Below are 18,553 nucleotides of genomic sequence, written 5' to 3' on the forward strand. Positions count from 1 at the left end.
ATTCAGCCCTCAGGGAGCTAAAAGCTCTTTTCTGCCCCAAGGCTGGCTGATGGCTCTGAAGAAACACTGACATTGTAAAAGAGCTGGGATTGAGTAAATCCCCCCAAAAAGCCTGACCACAATTGGTTGTCAGCTTCATGCTTCTTCAGCCTCACAACCACGCATGCCTTTTCAGCTGGGACAAACTGACACAGGGAAATGCTCCATGACTACTTTCTGGTTTCATAGGCATTTTAAGATCCTCTCAGTTCTACATGGTAAACAAACACTCTAACAAATGGTCAGACACAGAATGGCACCTTGATATGACACTGCTATTTGTGAATAGCTTTTTTTCAGACTGAAAAAGAACCAAACTCACAGCAGACTCCGAGAAGAAAGTTATTTATTTCCACTTGTCCTTATGAGTTAAAACAGTATCTTTTCTTTATAAAACAGTATCATGTACTATTTAGAAAATGATTATACCCTTCTTGTCCAAGTTACACCCAGGTATGTCCCCCTATCTTTTAAGGGTAGGTGGGTTGGTTGGTTTCTTTCCTTACAAGCAATCCTCAGAATGTAGCGTCATAAAACATATATATAGGTGAGGATAAAGTTACCAGCAAATGGATAAATGTTCCTGGATAATTTTACATTAACAGAGGAACTCATCCACCAACTAGTGCTCCATGGGCTCCTCTGCCTTCTCCACGGTTTCTTCAACAGGCGGAACCGGCTTAGAGAGAAGGAAAAGAAACATTTTAGGAAGGCAGAAGACACCACTTGACAAATCAGCTTTATCCCCACTGGAGGACCATGAGTGGTAAATGCAGCTTGTGTCAGGCAATAGCTCACAAATTACTGTTATCCAAATTAAGCACAGTTGGTAATTAGGAGACTACAGAGGTGTCTTGCTAAGGCCATGAGAAACATATGCAACCACTTCCGCTGCAAAACAGTGAAAACTCATACTTGATCAGAGATGAGGAAAGAAGATGATATTGGAATAGCCTGGCATAAATCCAGCATAAATTGATTTAATAAGCATCTGAGTTACCAGTTCAGATTATGGAGTGTTCATATAATAACTACGTATTTTAAAAATCACCTTCCTAAAACTCTGCTACAGTAGTAGATTTATTAAATTTATGTTAAACATAGTAATCATATCTAATTATTGTCTTTCAACTGAGCCTATTTATTCATATCTGAACCACTCACCTTTCTCTGTGGTCTCTCCTCAAGACCTTCTAGGAATGGTGCTACATCATCATCATCATAGATGGTAAATTCCATGTCTTTGCCCACAATTCCAATTGAAACATTCTGTCAAGCAAAGGGTTGGAAGCAGTGAGAAGCATTCTCCTGCAATTAACTTTGGCTTTACAGCTTTCACTTACAAAAGTTATCATATTCAAAAATCTTCTAAGTAAAGCCATTCAAGGATTTCAATTTCTTTCATTTTGAATCCTGTCTAACAACACACACAATTTCTTAAAACTGCCTATTTTAATTTCATTTTGATTTTCAGTATTTTAAGACTTCTAAAAAACATGGTGAGCTAAGATTAAAAAAACATAGAAAATGGTAGATAATTAGATATCCTTAGAATTTTCTTCTTCAACAGGTCCTCAATTAATTGTCAAAAGTTTGTGCAGCTTTGTGATGCTGGATGCTCTATAAACTGTTGGTGCATTACCTTCACCCACTGCCCAGGTGAATTACTGACTGTGCTTACAATGCAAAGCTGGGATTCTACAGCTGCAGGTAATGCATCTTAAACACTGATCAAAGCTTAAGAAAGAGTGAAGCCACCAGGGAAACAACGCCTTATTTAGTGAAAGCATTGGTTTTGTGAAGAAGCTTAATTCTGAGATGAACACAGAACAGTAGATAAACTGGTGACATGAAATGAAGATATTATCTACCAGTATTCAGCTTCCAAGCTTCAGTGCCAGCCATACTTCACAAGAATTTTGTCACAGTTACTTCCAAGTAACAATGGCAAAGGAGACCTGGTCCTTACCTTGGTGGTCAGATCCTGTTCAGCAGGAAGAGTCTCTCTCAGGGCTCGCAGTCCATGTTTAACTAGCTCATTTAGATTACCTTAAAATGGAATCAGAAGGACATTCACAAACTATATGGTATTACCTCTAAACACTCATTCCCTTTCTTCCTAATCCTAGCTGACAACTCCAAAATCACCTTAGGTCAACTTGACTCCTAGACCTCCTCTCCTCTGTGAGCAGAGCTGGTTATTAAAGTTTTTCTTGAGAAACCAGCCTTCCCCTAGATTTGAGGTCAAGTGCACCCATTTTTGACCCATGCCTTGATTCAAGTTTTTTTCCCCCCAAGCAGGTATTCAGTGGTTCCTCATCATCATCCCATACAAAAATAAATTCACCACTTTAAATGCAGCACCTGAATACTTGCCCTGACATACTAACCCTGCTCTGCTAGGGAAACACTTTCCCTGGGTTAAAAAGAGGAGAGGCTTTTCATGTTTTTCACAGCTTTTCTTTCCATTAGATGTAATAAACATCCACATGAAAATCTCAACCATATTCTCTGAAATTTTGTCTTCGTGCAGATTTACAGTTATGCCAAACTTGGCTCACAAAATTTATCTTCATCTCACTCAATGCAAAAGGATGGAGAGGCAGCAGGAGACAAACTGCAGAACTGATGAACACCAGTGGGTAGAGAGAGTTCCATTACTCACAGTCAGTGAACTCAGTCATGTGCCTCTCCAAGTAAGTTCGTGCTGACTGTGAACGAGCACCAATGGACATTGCTTTGCAGTCAAAATAGTTTGCAGAGGGACAAGTCTGGAAGATGTGAGGACCCATATCCTACAAAGAGAGAAGAAAACCCCCAGAGAATGTTACACAAATATATAAATTCACACCAACTCTGCTGCTGGAGCACGACATTTTCTAAAGAGTTTTGCTTCATGGTACATCACACCTACATGTGCACACAGAAACATATTTTATATTGCTGATCAGATCACTGATCTTATGCAATTCCTTCAACACTGTTGTTTAAAAAACTACAACAATTAAAAAAAACCCCAAAACATATTTTTTTCCACTTTGCTCATCTGCAGCTTCTAAATGAACAGGATGGCTGGCACAAAAAAGTGTTTTTCTCTGTTTTACAAATAGCACTGTGCTTAAGTATGCTCCCTACTTCATGGCTTGCAGAATGTATTTTACACACATTCTGTCTTATCTACAAAAAAGTAAAAACTTGCTGTAACTAGACCACACTATCCAAAATTTCAGGCAATATCATAATTTCCTCCAACCATCATCACGTCAACAATATTGAGGACAGAGATTCTTTGTGGGCTGCATTAAGCAAAATGTTGCTAAACAAGTGAGAGAGAGGGCAGTGGTGATTTCCACATCTATTTTCTTACTGAAAGTTTAAAAAATAATAGTTTGTAAGCATCCAAAATCAATTGCAAAATATTTATATAAACAAATATCATCTTTGCACCTTAAAATACTAAGTGTAGGTGGGATTAGCTATTAATTAACACTTCTGAGTTATGTTTTAGGGTACAATACAGAAAATTATTTTCTTATTTAGAGAATTTCGAGTCTGCCTCTTCCATCTTTCCCTCTCAACATCTATTTGTTGCATGAAGTTTTCCTGAGCACATTTTCCTGCAGATCAGTAGCAGCCAGAGCAGCTTACTCACATCATAGCCTGCGATAAGCAGTCCCACTCCATAGGGCCTCCTGCCGTAGCGCTGGGTTGGAATCTGGGTTTCTTAAGAAAGCTAAGGAAACAATCTCAAAATTATATGATAATTATCCAAGAGTTCTCCTAAACCAAGCAGAGATGGACCAAAATGCATCTTTATGGGATGTTCTCCAAAAGTATACGCAAGCAGTGTGAACAAAGAAGAATTGTCCAAAAAACTTTTTCAACTTTTAAGCTGTGATAGATGAAAATCATTTCATCAAGTGTATAAAAAAAGGATACTGCTTCCAATTAGTGACACTAGGCGAGAAACTGGAAGAGGTCTATCAAACACAAATCTAGAATCCAAACACTCTTGACGCATGAAATTGCTAGGGAGCAAAAATAGAAAAAAAAAACTTAAGAATTCAAATCAGTGCATAGATCAAAGACACAATGAGGTTTTTTCTCAAGGCTTTGTTAAGGTAAGCATTTTTGTTTCAGCTCTGCTCATTGAGAAAAAGGGTCAGAGGCTTTCCATGATTTCATTTCTACATGACCTATCATTGTTATTGAGAAAGTTGACCACAGGTTTGATAAAGCATAAACTGGGTATTTCAACCATACAAATGCAGAGAAAGTAGAAGTTCACGCAGGCAACAGATGGATCCTCTGGAGAAATGGCAAGGTTAAATGGTAACATTGCTTTGTGACATTGCAGCAATTAAAACCTATTTCAGAAATCCTTCCCACCCCTTCTGATCAATGTTGCTAAAAGCAAGCCCCCCTGAAGCCCACACAAACAGCATTGTATGTGTTTAATAACTTTCTCAAATGTGTGTACACAGAGGCAGCTGCCAGAGGAAAAGAAATGATGGAGTTTCTCAGACTGCTTGGAAACCCAATCACACTGAGGAAACCAGACAGGACTGTTTTACTTGTAACAAAACCAAAGAGCAAAATTTTAGGCCAAACAAATGAGATTTCTGCCAACTAGTTAAAAACTTGCCAGAATTTCATACTGAGGTCTTTGGCATAAGACAACATTAAGCAGCAACTCAAGACTAATCCTTAGCAAAGCAGAAAATGTCATTTGCAATAGTCTGAATGAACTTTCCCTCATTATTGCAGCATTGTGTATGTCAACAAGCAGGATACTCACCACAAGAGTCTTGCATCGGCAGTGAGTCCAGCAATGGAGATACCAATATGGTTGTCAACGTACAGGATTTTTTTCTGATGAGCTGCCAGCTCAGACTGTGCTCTCTATGCATAAAAGGAGAAAGCTATGTAGCAAACTGAACAGTCTGCCAAGCATTGTGGAGAAATCTGCTAACATTTACAGCAAGAACTGAATATGTTCATGAAACAATAAAAAAAAGTAAATTTATAAACTTGCAGCAGGAGACAAGAAAAACCTAATTCCACTTCAGTTCTCTCAGAACAAAAGAAAGAACAGACACTCACCCAAGTTTTGGGAAAAGAAAGGAAGAGATTTACTGCTTAATAACAAATGAAAACAAAAAAAAAAGAGGAACATATCTGTTAAAGGAAAACAATCTTCTACTAATTTCCTTCACCATTTTGTGAAGATCTGCTTTGCAAAGGTACTGGAATTATTTCAGTCCTCAAGCAAAGGGAATCTGCAATTGCATTTATATTTCATGTCTAAGTACAGACTGCACAAAACTAATTTGCCAAACCAAAAGTTTTCCATGAACATTACTGTCCCCACTGAGACCAGAGTTCAGAAGTTACCTTGAGAGCCACCAGGACAGCGTGTGTTTTTGACTTCAGCCCCACAGTAGCTGAGCCTTGTTTCACCGCTTCCATGGCATATTCTATCTGATGAATTCGGCCCTGCAAAACCAAGTCAAAGGTTGTCAATCACTCTCTTATCAATCCTCTGAATCAGCTTGCAATTTTGCATTCTCAGACCTTTGATTCCCCACCCCAATGGGGACACTCACTGCATGACAGGTTAAATCAGCACGTGATTCAAAGACAGACAGAACTTCCAGCTGAAGTTGGACACTTAACTTTTAATCGGCTTTGCTGCAGAAATGAGTCTTACACAATTGTTGTGTCTCACCAGCCACTCCCCAGTAACTTCTGAACAAGTTATTGGCCATCTGCAGCCAAGACTGAAACAGGAGTAGAGGTCTCAAAGAAAATTAAGTCCTTACAAGCTCTGAGAGGTGGCCAGGAGCTTTAATGTCCATGTAACAGAAGCACTGAGGGTTTTCCCATTTCCAGCACTCCAGCCCATGTCAGACAGCCAACATGGGCACTCCTATCCTGCGAGCATGGACACCATGGAGCTGCATCCCATCAGCTGGGAGAGAGTGGAACACAGTAGCTGTTATGGTGAATGTGCAAGGGATCATCTACAGGATAACACCTTTCCATAGGTTGTTGGGGATTTTTGGCATAAGGTTTTTATTTAAGTCTACTAGAGAGACCCTAATGTCCAATTGCATCCCCTGCTGTAACTGGAATTTCAATAACATAGGATAGTTCCTGCCCAAGAACAGCGCTGAATCACAGTAACCTGTCCAACATGAATCTGTCAGCTGTCAGGAACAACATGCAAGACTGTAAAAATGTGGAACTACTTCAAGTTTTTAAATCTCCTACTTCATTTTCTTTACTATTTGAAAACATCTAACATATTTGAAAATACTTCCCAATAAAGCATGATTTGCTCCTGCATTAACAGTGCCAAAAACTATTATGGCATCTTATCACTGCCTCACCTGCAAGAATGGATGGAGCAGCAATTGCAGCACAGTAGCAATTTTAAATGTATTTTTTTCAGAAAAAATCCAACACTATTAATATTTCCAAGGCAATTTAAGAAAAACATAGAAATTTGTGCTGTTGATATTTTGCAGTATCTGCTAAAAGTCTCAAGAGAATGTTACAGTATTAAAAGTAACTTTTAAAGTAACAGATAAGACAAAAAAAATTAAAGTTTATCATACAGAACCTGCCAGAGAAACACAATCATTAAGAAGGATTAAAACAGCTCAAAGGCACCTACATGTATCATGGTATTGACTGCAAAAAAAGGAAATATTCAAAGTTGTCTTCATGGAGAATGGAAAGAACACTCTCTGTTGCACTGTATTTCACATAGCAATAGTAGTACATGATGAAGAATTTCAGTAGCAATACAAACCCACAAACTAATGATACATTAGCTTTATACTAATACAACTTGCTACTTGCATTTTAAATAAATCTCTAGTTTTGCTGAATATATAGGCGAGCTTTCTTCCAAGGCTCTGGTTTTCTCTATGTATCCTGTCTTAAAATACCCATAGTGAGAAAAGAGGCAATATTAAGTACCTCAGCTGACAGTGGCTTTTAAAATTCCAGAATATTTACTTTCAACACAAGCTATGAAAGTTTCAGAACACACAGTTTGTGTGTTTTCAGTAACAATACTGAGTGTGAAACTGATTCAGAGGTAGTAAAATTTCAAATTCAAATGCAAATCTCACTTGCACCTCCCAATTATAAACTAAATAGTTCCTTTCCCATATTATCTAGTGGACAGAAGAGACAAAGATCCAGCAATGGCCTAACTTCGGGGAGACTGCAACTGTTTCATGCTTTGTGTACACCTCACTTACCAACTTACTGTAGCCCTGTGAATGAATCATAGAGTCATGGAGTGGTTTGGGCTGGAAGGGACCTTTACAAGATCATCCTGTCCAACCACCCAAAGATGACAGCATCTTTTTTGTACCTCACAGGTACATTTAGAAAGCAACTGCCTTAAGCAACTGGAGGGGACAAGGCCCAGATAAGCAGCACTCAGGTTCATCTATCAGCAGACAGGGATGTGCTGAGTGAGGGCTTTCTGGGCACCTACAGCCTACAAAGGGAGACGGGAGCAGCCTGCAGGAAGCTTCAGGCACCTGAGCACAACCTTTGTGACTGTAATACCACTGCTGTGAGGTGGAGAAAACCCAAAAAGCAAGTTAAAACCCCAGTGAGCAAGTGCATAAAGGTTTTACCTGCGGGCTCCAAACCGTGACATCATTGTCATACTGGTTGCGAAACTGGAATGAACAAAATAAAACTCATTAGTATCCTTAATAAGCTAACAGAGTGCTCCTGGGAGGAAACCCTGCTTGTTTCCACAGAATCCCAGTACCACAGAATCAATAGTGTTGGAAAGATTTCTAATATATCAAGTCCAATCTGTGACTGAACACCATCCTGTTAACTAGACCATGGCACTGAGTGCCACATCCAGCCTCCCTGAACACCTCCAGGGATGGTGACTCCACCCTTTCTGTGAACAAGTTCTTACTTTGTTAAATCCCTTCTGTCAAACTGTGAGGTGGGAGGGATCTCTAGAAATCTTCCAGTCCAACCCCCCTGCCAAGGCAGGGTCACAGGAGCAGTAACACAGGAACACATTCAGGTGGGATTGAATGTCTCCAGAGAGGGAGACTCCATGGCTTCCCTGGGCAGCCCTTCCTGTGCTCTGCCACCCTCAGGGTAAAGAAGGTTTTCCTTCTATTGAGGTGGAACTTCTTTTGTTTTAGTTCCTAGCCCCCTCTGATAGATTTGTACGCATTAATGAATCCCCTCTGAGCCTTCTCTCCCAGACTGAACAGGCCCAGCTCCCGCAGTCTCCTCACAGCAGAGATGCTCCAGACCCCTGCAGAGATATCTACGTGGATCCTCACAGGGCCTCAGAACTCTTGTCCCAGCCCCGAAGCAGGGCCCGCTCCCCGCTCCCATTCGTTTTCACGCCGGCAGCGAGGCCCAGTCCCGCCCGCGGCCCCGCGTGGCCCGGGAACTGCTTACTCACGGGCCCGCTCCCCGCCGCCTGCTCTCGCGGCTGCCCCGCGCCGGCTGGGCAGGCTGGGCAGGAGGCGGGGGTGCCGTGTCCCGGGCCGTGAGCCCTGTCCCGCCCCGGCGCCCCTCACCATGGTCCTGCTTGCCGGCGGCGGCGGCGGCTCCGGGCGGCTCCGGGCAGCGCGGGCAGCGAGCGCTCCGGGATGGGAGCGGGCAGGCAGCGCCAGTCGCGCCCCGAATCATCGATGGGCCGCGCCTGCGCGCTGCCTCTGAGGGCGAGGCGGCTCCTGGAACCGCGATTTAAGTTACCTAATTTGTTTTGTTATTTTTAGGCTTTCTGATGAATAAAGAAGTTTATTTGGTTCGGAAACGACTTCCTCTCCTCACCGTTTTTGCGTAGGAACAGGATGTATAAACATTTTATTAGGCGAGCTGAGCAGCTTTCGGGTGTCCTGGAGCTCGCAGTAAATACTCCCTCAGCCTGTGCTCGAGGGGCGCTCCCCAATAACTTCCTACGGCGATGGGGGACTCCCCACACAGCTCCCTTCACTCCGCCCGCGGAACAGAACCACACGCAGACATTTCCTCTCATTTTGGCAAAACCGCGTTAATTTTTATAGACGGCTAAACCACGCCAAGGCTCCCCATTGTTCTGCATTTGTTCAGCGAGGAATGGCAGCGGCCAGGATTTTAGCGATAAAAAGGCAGGATTGTAAAACTTCGTGAAGAATATTGGTAATGGCTGCGTAAATAAAGAACTTTTGGAAGCCGTATGAACCGCTGTAGGTTTATTAAGTAACAACTGAAGTATGTTCCCGAGTAATCTTTTCCCCTTTATTAGATGGATAGAACAAGATACAGCCAAACCCGAGCTCAGCAGATGTCCAGCTATTAAAAATTTATTCCGGAGGGAAGGGTTGGGGTCCCGCGGCAGCAGGAAGGGGGGAGGGCCCGGAGTTCCTATGCCGCACAAGCGCTCTGTATTCCCAGGGCAGCAGCGCAAGAGGATGGGGAGGCAGGAATAATTTCCAGGACGGGGAAATGCTTACCGTGGAAGTCATTCACTTCCTTCTGGATGCTCCTTCTTGCCCTTTAGGCTCAGGACGAGACCTCTAGAGGCAGGGCTAAAGCCAGAAGGTTGGAGGTGTATTTGTGATTTCACCTCCATGTGCTGGTGTCAGGACCCAGGACATCCCTCTGGCTGTCCTGAGCAGCCAAGACCTCTGCCAGGGGGCTCAAGAGACCCTGGCACAGAGCCCAAAATGCCTGTGGTTTTGATTATAACCCGTGGAGCAAGTTGCCAACCTTAGATGAAGATCTGCAAGCCATGACAGTGAATTTATCACAAGGTGAAAAAGTAGATTTTGGGGTTTTTAGAATAGGGATTTAGGGGGGGCAAGATGGAGGGACCTGGGCATATCCAACCTTTCTCCTCCTTCTTCTTGGCCTCCATCTTCTGCTGTGATGTTGGCACTTTTAGATTGGTTTGGAGTAGAAACTAACTCACTGTCTAACATAGGTGATAGGTATTGGAAAGTAATTGTAAACATTGTATACATAGTTTTTAGTATAAAGACATAATACCGCCCCGGGGGCAGGCAGAATGCTTCTGACTGCCGTGCTGAGCAGACCTCGGCAGGACAGGAGAAAAAATTTTGTGAATTCTATTTATAAATAAATAAACAACCTTGAGACCGAGAAATTAAGAGCTCTGACTCTTTTCAAGCGCTGGGCTGGGAAAAGAGACTTTCTAACTTTTCTCAGGGTCACTCTGACCAGCTAGAGATCCTGACATGCTGGTGCTAAAGAGCACCCAGCCTATTCTTCATCAAAGTATTTGAACTGAGCATGTATGTGTTGATTCAGAAGGTGAGAAAGGCAAAATCAACAAGGCAGAATCAAATAGCTCTTTTTCAGATAACAAAGGCATCACACCAGAAGGGAAGTATTTTGCATATATTACAAATTTAATTGCAGAGTGAAAAAGTGAATGACAAGCAGCAATCAATATATTACATCAAGACATCACAATGTAAAAGAGTACAGGACTGAAAAGTAAAGCTAAAACTATCCTCTCATTTAAATGAACTACTTATTAAAAAATCTAAGGAGAAAACTATCAGTTTCTCTGGGTCTGCATTGAAGGTGCTTGAGACAGTAGCTCATGTTCAGATTCAGGTGTTATTTCTTATCAGTAAAACAGTCTCACTACTGTGAGTTGGGCAGCTTTTCATTGTTAGCCATTTTGTGCTGTGCTAATCTCTTGTTACAAGGTCTTTTAAGACTAAACTATTTAATTAAGAACTGACACCTAGATTATTTACCCTTTTAACCCAATAACTGATCCCAAAGAGCCCACAATGGAGACTTTTTTGCCCAGCATGAAGCAGAAAACCAGGACAACACCCTGTGCCCTCCATCTTGCCTCCATCCACAACATACTAAAAATCCCAAAAGCTAAATTCCTCACGAAGTGATACACCTACACTGCTCTCTATAATCTATTTCACAATTTGTGGATTCTAGTCTATCTTGAAGTCTAGGAAACTTTCTCCATGAATGAGGGCCAAAGTCAGTGCTCCCCTGGGGGTCAGGACACACCAGAGCAGACAGAGAAATATTCCTGGTAGCCTGGGTTTCCACAGAAAATATTTTTTTTCCACTTAAATGTCACAGTTGGCAACCTGGTAACCAGGATGACTTTGGAGCAATTAATACACAAGTTCAGTGCCCAGTAGTGTCCAAACTAAACGTAAGGAATTATTAGGAAAGAGAAAGAAACAAAGCATTGCTGTGCCCTTGTATAAATCCATGCTGCATCTGACACTGTTGAACATTGGCCGTGACTCTTGTTTCCCCCCTTGAAATGATGTGGCACTGGGAAAAGTAGAAAGAAGGATTCAAATTATGGAATAGCTTCATGTAAAGGATGACAGTAAGGAGTAGAAGTTCTTAGTGTAAATAGCAGGAAAGGCTTTGAACTCTTGCCAAATCACAGCTGGCACAGAGATGCTGAATAGATTCAATGCTTCTCTGTCCTGCAGGGCTGGTACAGGGTGCCATTAAAAGCAGACCCTATTACTTCTGGGTCTTGTCATTCCTGTGCTGTGGAAACCTCTGCACCTGAACACACCACAGGCTTTTGGTCATGCATTGAGAGATTGACATTGGAGATATTGGACAGATTCACAGACTAAACAACTGTCCGAGCTACCAACGCTGCTGCTGCAATGCTTGAGCTCAGTGCAGCAGTGAAAGCATAGCTAACCTAAACCATGCATATACAGTCTCAAGAGAAACTAATGAGCCTGTTTTATTCTATGCTGTGTTTCCATCAGGGTTATAAACAGCATCTGACATCTGAGCGATGACAGGCATTGCTCTGCAGAGATTAATGTACAGCAACTGAAAGGCAAGGCCATTATGCCTCCGCTTCTGCTGATTCACGAGAGGAAACAACGTTCCTGCAAGTCCCTTTTTGGGATACCACTCACCAGCAGCCCACATTAACCCCTGTGTGCTGTGTTTCTGTAGTTAGATGGAGTATTTTGGCAAAAGATTGGCTCCTCTGAGGTCAGTGGTAACATTCTGGGAGCACTCCCAGGGGCTGCACATTGTGCTGCTTAGGCACAGCAGACTGCCAAAGGAGGAGGAAGAAAATTGCTGTGCCAGAGTAAGATACAAACTGAATGAAGGCAGTGCCTCCATCCCCTTGGAGAAGGGGAAGGAGAGATCCCAGAGAGAACACAGAGCCACTCCTGTCAGATGGACAAGTGGTTGCCCACAAATAGCAGTGCTGTCATAATGCATTCAGGACTGAGCATTTTGACTAAGTTATTTTGAGAACTGTCTTACTGCCTTGACAATGTGAGCAGTCCATATTTGGATTTAATACAGGTAAGAGATTTGCTTCATTAATAGATATATGTTAACAAGACTACTTAATTAATTGGAAGCCTTAGTGTATGACATACGTAGTATTTGATGACATTTTCATCAAGTAGGTTAAGGGTAAAAATAAAAAATTGACAGCACCTATAAATGTACCAACTTGTCTTTACAATAATTTAAAGACAATCTTAGAAGTCCTTAAAAAGAAAAAAAACCTATCATTTTGTATTAACACTGTAAACAGGAAAAAAATAACCTCTCTATATAAATTATACTAGATTTCTTTCCTATTCTTTTGCTGGCACATTAGTAGAGATGCAGACATTTCAGTCTCTATGACAAACTTGCCTTCATGTTGCCAAAGGCTTTTTTTGTCATTTTTAAAGTACTGACCAATTTAAATCACTGGAATATTTTGTCACAGAAGATGTTATTTTGTCACAAAATGTGTTACACACATTTCAAAGTCCACTCCTTACTTTTTTTAATCCCTAGTTTTTGTGGACTGACGTCAGTTGACCTTTTCAGGACAGGCCTACAGGGCAACTAACCTTGCTTGATCATCAAAGCTGGCTAGGAAAGACCAGGCAATGCTGAAAGCAGGCTTAAATAATCCCTGTGGAAAGAGAGCTGCAGGAAAGAGTCTGGCTCTTTCTGTCCAGTTCTGGAACAAACAAGGGCACAAGGTTCAACACAGCAGAGCTGTTGTAGCATATCCTGGTCATGGAAATAGTTTTTATTTGTAGGTTCTTGTTTGAATGGGGACCAACAATATATTTAGAGATGAATTTAGATGGGCATTATTGCTGGTTATTTCTTGGACCTGAAATTTATTTCTTCACTCTGAGTGAGGAAGAGTTTCTGTATAATATGCTTTTATTTTACAAGAAAAATATATTTTGAGCTGTAAATTGCTTGCTAGCCTAGAAGTTATTATTTAAACAGCATACATAGAATTGCCTGAGTCATCAAAATACAACTGAAGAATTATTATCATAATTTATGGAGCATTATGAAAGATATTGTTGCAGTTATCAGAAAGTCTGCTAAGCTTCTCATTTCAATGAAAAAGAATGGCTGTTACCAAGTTTCTGTGGATGAAAGATCCATTTCAGTGGGCATAAAGCTGCATAAGCTCTTTCAAATATATTAACTGCTCTCTTGATTCATATTGTTGGAACTATTTTTAAGTATACCTGAATCAAAACCAAAGCGTCATCGAACCTTCAGCAGTGGATATATAACATTTTGAGACAGAATGGTGAACAGATTCACTAATAAACACTATCTCAGTTAGGTTCAAAATTTCTCCCTATGAAAGAATCATCACCGATAGGAAATAACAGCGTGGCACAGAAATGAAGCCATGAGACCACTAATGGATCCCATTTCCTTACCACCAACATTGTTGTCATATTAAATTAATGAGTAGACAAAGTATTACCTTCTTACTTATGCATTTGTATGCCATAAATATTTTACAATGAGTGCTTGTATGTAGATCATACAATAAAATGTTCACAAGATGTTTGCCGCATCTACTGGTGCCAAAAATTTCTGCTTGAAAAATGGAAAGACATTTACATACAGAAACAAATTTTCTGGAGGATATTAAACTAAAATAAAAAAAAAAAAAGAAGAGAGAGAAAATGCCCTAGGACTGACCTACCATGGCAAAGCATTAAGGATTGATGTGACACTTTTCTTTACAGGCATTTTCAAGTTCTGTGGGAGAGATAAACATTGTAATTGTTACTGTTCAGGCAATGGTTCTGGTATTTGTAGACCACATCTTTTGAAAAGCAACTCAGCCTATTCTTACTGTGGATTGAGTTTTTGATTAGCAAAGACATCAATAGAGAATTAATATGCAGGAAAAAATAGATGTTTGAGTAGGCTTTAGTCTTAAAAATCCTGCTGTCATCAGCCAGAGTTTTTTTTTACGTTTTGCCAAGCCCCTAATTTTGCTACATGGATTTTAACAGCTTTGCTGTCATGCATGTCCCAGTTTTCATAGAACAAATTTTGTTTGGCACTGTCATCCTTATTGCAATTATTCCTAAACTAACAACAAAGCAAGCAGAAATTTAAGCCTGTCCTGACAAATGTGAGAGAGCTTCTGGCACTGCTGTATCCATTGTCTGCAATAATTCGGACAGATCACGGAGCTCAGACACTGCATCACACATGCTTAAATTATGAAAAAATTCCATTGATGTAAGGATAATTCTAAATCCAGAGTATTTGGCACAACCCTTGGCTTCTATGCCTGGTCCCTGGAAGGATTCAGTGATGGGCCAAAAGGGCTTTAAATTAATTCCAGACCACCTTGATGTAACCCTGCCTTGAGTGAGTATCTAAAGAGCTCTGCATTTGTTATTAACATATCAGCACAGAGTCACACATCTCCATGTCTGGTTTTAATTCTAGGAAGTATGTATCAAATAAATTAGTGACTACAGATGTCTCATTCACAACAGATTCCACAGCACGAAAATATTTTTTTAAGCTGTGTTTATCACATCATTAAGCAAATGGGAATAATGATTATTCAGATAAAAGTTGTTACCAAATGAAAGGTTCCATACTTGGAGCACAGAAACTAAAAAAAAAAAAAGAAAAAGAAAAAGGAAAAGACTGTGAAATCAGAAGACTATTCCTGTACTTACATAGACCCCTTCAACTGTTTTATAATACTCAATAAGCACAGGAAGATATTTTCCAGTTTGAAAATGGAACACATGCCTTAGGATTTTGAAGGGACCCGTGATAGAGGCTATCAATTTTTTGTTATGCAATTCAAAATGCATTACATCAATACAATTACCAGAAAGCCCTGGACACCTTCTTGCCTCACAGCAAGCAGTGAATATGAATGGATTTGTATTTCATTTCTTTCTGTATTGCAGAAAATCACATGGGTGAAAGTTACAAAATAATCTCTTTTCAAACAGCATGCTCCTTTTATCAAATTCTGTATTCTCACTATTACCTGTACACAACACTCAGCACATTATTTAGGTTAGTTTCAGACAAAAATACTCTTTTTGCCTCTAAAGCTAAACATTAAGTTAATTTGTTTAGGATCTTATCCAAAAAAATCTCTTACTTCACATTACATTGTGTATTGCCTGGTGCTGCTTCCCTATCAATAATAACCAAGTTTCACTTGTGTATGTAGCTTGCTCTTTCATATTGTAGCTTTCTTCTAAAGTGACATCAGTATATATTTCCAAAATACAAATCAGACTCATTAATGCTTTCTTCAGAATATATTCAACCTGGATTTTAAAATCCAGTTTCTGGGTTACACACTTGAGAGCATTACCAATGGGGTTTTTTGACTTACTTCAGCATAGCCACACTTTTACTTAGATCTTGAACATGCCAAATTTAAAACAAATTAGGAAAGCATATAAAATATATTGTATTTCCGCTTTTATTTAAACCTAACAGTTACATGATGAAATCTCCAAATTCCATATCATAATATCTGCCTGGGGAGTTTAAAGGATTAATCTGGATACTGAGTATCACCCTCCAGCTACATATTTGTGAATGGTCTTCTGGGTTTTGGCCTAAATCTGATTAGCCACAAAGAAGGAAAGAAATTGAAAAATAGGTCAGGAATTGACACTATAACAACTTCATTATGCACACTTGTATTTTTACCAAGTTTTTAGTAACATAGCATTGTGCAAGTGCAGTATACCAGTAAAACAACAGCAGTGCTTCATTCTTGGGAGGGGTTTAACTCTCCTTTAGCAGACTTTTGAGCACTGGTTAGAAATTGACCAACTTTCTCTGATTTCTAGCCAGGGATGAACTCATACACTCACTTCTGCAAAGTGAAGCGACTGTGAATTTCAGAGAATGTTTCTCAGCTCATGAAAGGCCATTTCTCAATCTGCACTGCTACATAAACATTATCACCATTTTAAGGTATTTTCTTAAAATAGTTGATAACTTTTTAAACATATATCTATCTTTGTATATGTTCTTTTATACCTTTTCTTTCTCAATTAATACTCTAAGATTAGGCTGGGTTATGAAGGATTTGTGATGAGCATTCACAAGTACTTCAGAGTTCAACTGACATTTCTCCACTCCAAATTGTTGAGAAGCAGAAGAAACAACTATGATACTCAAAACCTACTTGAAAACTAGCAGATAAAGGAGAAAAATAAACTAGCAAACCTTTCAAGATACAATTACTATTGTAGGAACAAAACCAAGGAGGGTACTAGTCTGGAAGTGCAGTGCTAAAAGAGCAGTCAAATAGAATGTGCTGCTAGAACTTAGAAATAGAGCAGAATTCCTGACAAAGACAAGAAAGAAGTCATTCCTGTGTGTCACATAGAAAATTAAGCTTACTTGGCCAAATACATTTGGCTTTTACTTGTTCTTCTATTAATTATGGTATTTCTCTGAAGAGAAAAAAAAAACACTCTGGGCTGTAAAAAAATAAAAAGGGACACGAATGCATTTGTCTCCTTTAACAATTGATTACAAAAGAGCCTGGAAGCCACTCTGGAGTAAAAAGACTGGCATTTCCTTTTCACATCCATGGAAAGAGCAGTTCTTGGTTAACCACATTCCTTGTAGAAAAGTCTCAAGAACGTTGGCATGGACTTCCTGCATGTGATATGGATGCTTGACTGACATAATCTGTTTCCCAGCTCATTCAAGAACCCAGGCAGATTGCTAGCAAATGTGTCTGATACATGATATATTTACTTCTGGAGAGGACAGCATACCTCCTTCCCATCTCAAGTCTCTCAGACACAACTTCTAGCCAAGGAAGTAAGAGTCTGCTACAAAGACCTGGGAGAATGCATAGGTAGATGAACATTCAAAAAATAAAGTTCCTCAGACTCATCCATGAAAAAGTCTATACTTTAAGAAAAGACAAAACTTGACTAAACAACCAGTAGAGGAGTAAGTAATTTCCTAGCACTACTGCTTACTTCTGGTATGATATTCCAGCTCAACCCCCTTTGGAATGGTCCTTTGGAAAGGATGCTCAGGAATCCCTTTTTTCATAATGGCTTTATTCTTCCTGGAAAAACAGAAGCCAAGAAAATTCTCTAAGAAATAAAGGAGCCGTGAAAGCCCTGCTGTCCCTGCTGTGTCAAGTGAGGCTTGCAGGATTGTTCTAGATGATATATGACCCTCAATAATTGGAGTGTCAAACTTCTGGCAAAAATCTTTAGGCAGTAATCTGATAAAGGTCACCAGATGGTCAAAGATCACGTGGATATAGTTTGAGAAGCACACAAGGTAGTTCCAAATGTGGAACTGAAATGAGGCTGAAGAGTCCAGTCTTTTATGGAGCACAAGTAACTCCTGAGTTTTTAGAGAAGTAGCCTTGAAAAGTACTTCTGATGTCAGGAGGGGAGCTGAAGATGCTGATCACAGGGAGATATTTTCCTTAAACTATATGATAGCAGGCAATAGCCTGTTTTAGGGAGCTCTGGAAAACAAATAATGTGATGTTGCAGTTCTAAACGGCTTCTCCAGTTGCCACAGTGGTCATGGAGCTGACATGCTAAGGTCTCATTCAGAAATCAGAGTCCCAAGTATGGGGTTTTGTCTTTGGAATGCTGCTCTTGCCCAATCTGATTGAAACAATGCTCAGAAGCAATTCTCTAGTTGTGTTGGTGAGATAATAAGGTACTTTGATATTTGGTCCTGAAGAACTCCAAAACCTAATTAACAAATGCTCCTGACAATAGTGCTAATGATCTCAGTGGGTATAAAGAGAAAGTTGCCAAGGAATATTGGCTATTAGTGTAAAGGGAATGATCATCTGAGATTAGGAAACAATTGCTAAGATCAATGCACCTCTCAAGACGCTCTACCCAAAAAATGTAGACTAAAAATTCCAGCAGCAGCCAAAACCCTCTTAGCTGTAAGAAAACAGAAAAAGTTTCCAGGTGGGAGCCAGCATTACACAATGTATGAAATGACAAATCATTTTGATTCAGTGGACATTTCAACTCAATTAGTAGAAATAGGTTTGTGCTTATTGTCCCATTGTCATTATGCAGGGGGGCTGATACTTGTGCCCTCCCCTGCTGTTGTTACTACATTACAAAGCTCCCATTGTCATTACATTGCAAAGGTTCCATACTGCTAGAGTTTCATACCTCCTTGATGTTCCCCATAG

At 40.3% G+C, this 18,553-nt stretch overlaps 1 protein-coding gene across 1 annotated transcript; it reads right to left on the bottom strand.

Annotated features, from left to right (window-relative positions):
* Window positions 1-368: 368 nt before the first annotated feature.
* PSMA1 (proteasome 20S subunit alpha 1) lies at window positions 369-8,736 on the bottom strand. The gene is given in 12 exon segments (XM_066551837.1): window positions 369-718; window positions 1,204-1,308; window positions 2,009-2,088; window positions 2,705-2,834; window positions 3,692-3,762; window positions 3,979-4,067; window positions 4,838-4,941; window positions 5,434-5,535; window positions 7,701-7,745; window positions 8,625-8,638; window positions 8,641-8,703; window positions 8,706-8,736. Coding segments are annotated over 12 exon segments (891 nt in total). The 3' UTR covers window positions 369-661.
* Between the last annotated feature and the right edge of the window lie 9,817 nt (window positions 8,737-18,553).

The sequence above is a fragment of the Molothrus aeneus genome, chromosome 6, assembly GCF_037042795.1.
Source record: "Molothrus aeneus isolate 106 chromosome 6, BPBGC_Maene_1.0, whole genome shotgun sequence".
Taxonomy (NCBI): Eukaryota; Metazoa; Chordata; class Aves; order Passeriformes; family Icteridae; genus Molothrus; species Molothrus aeneus.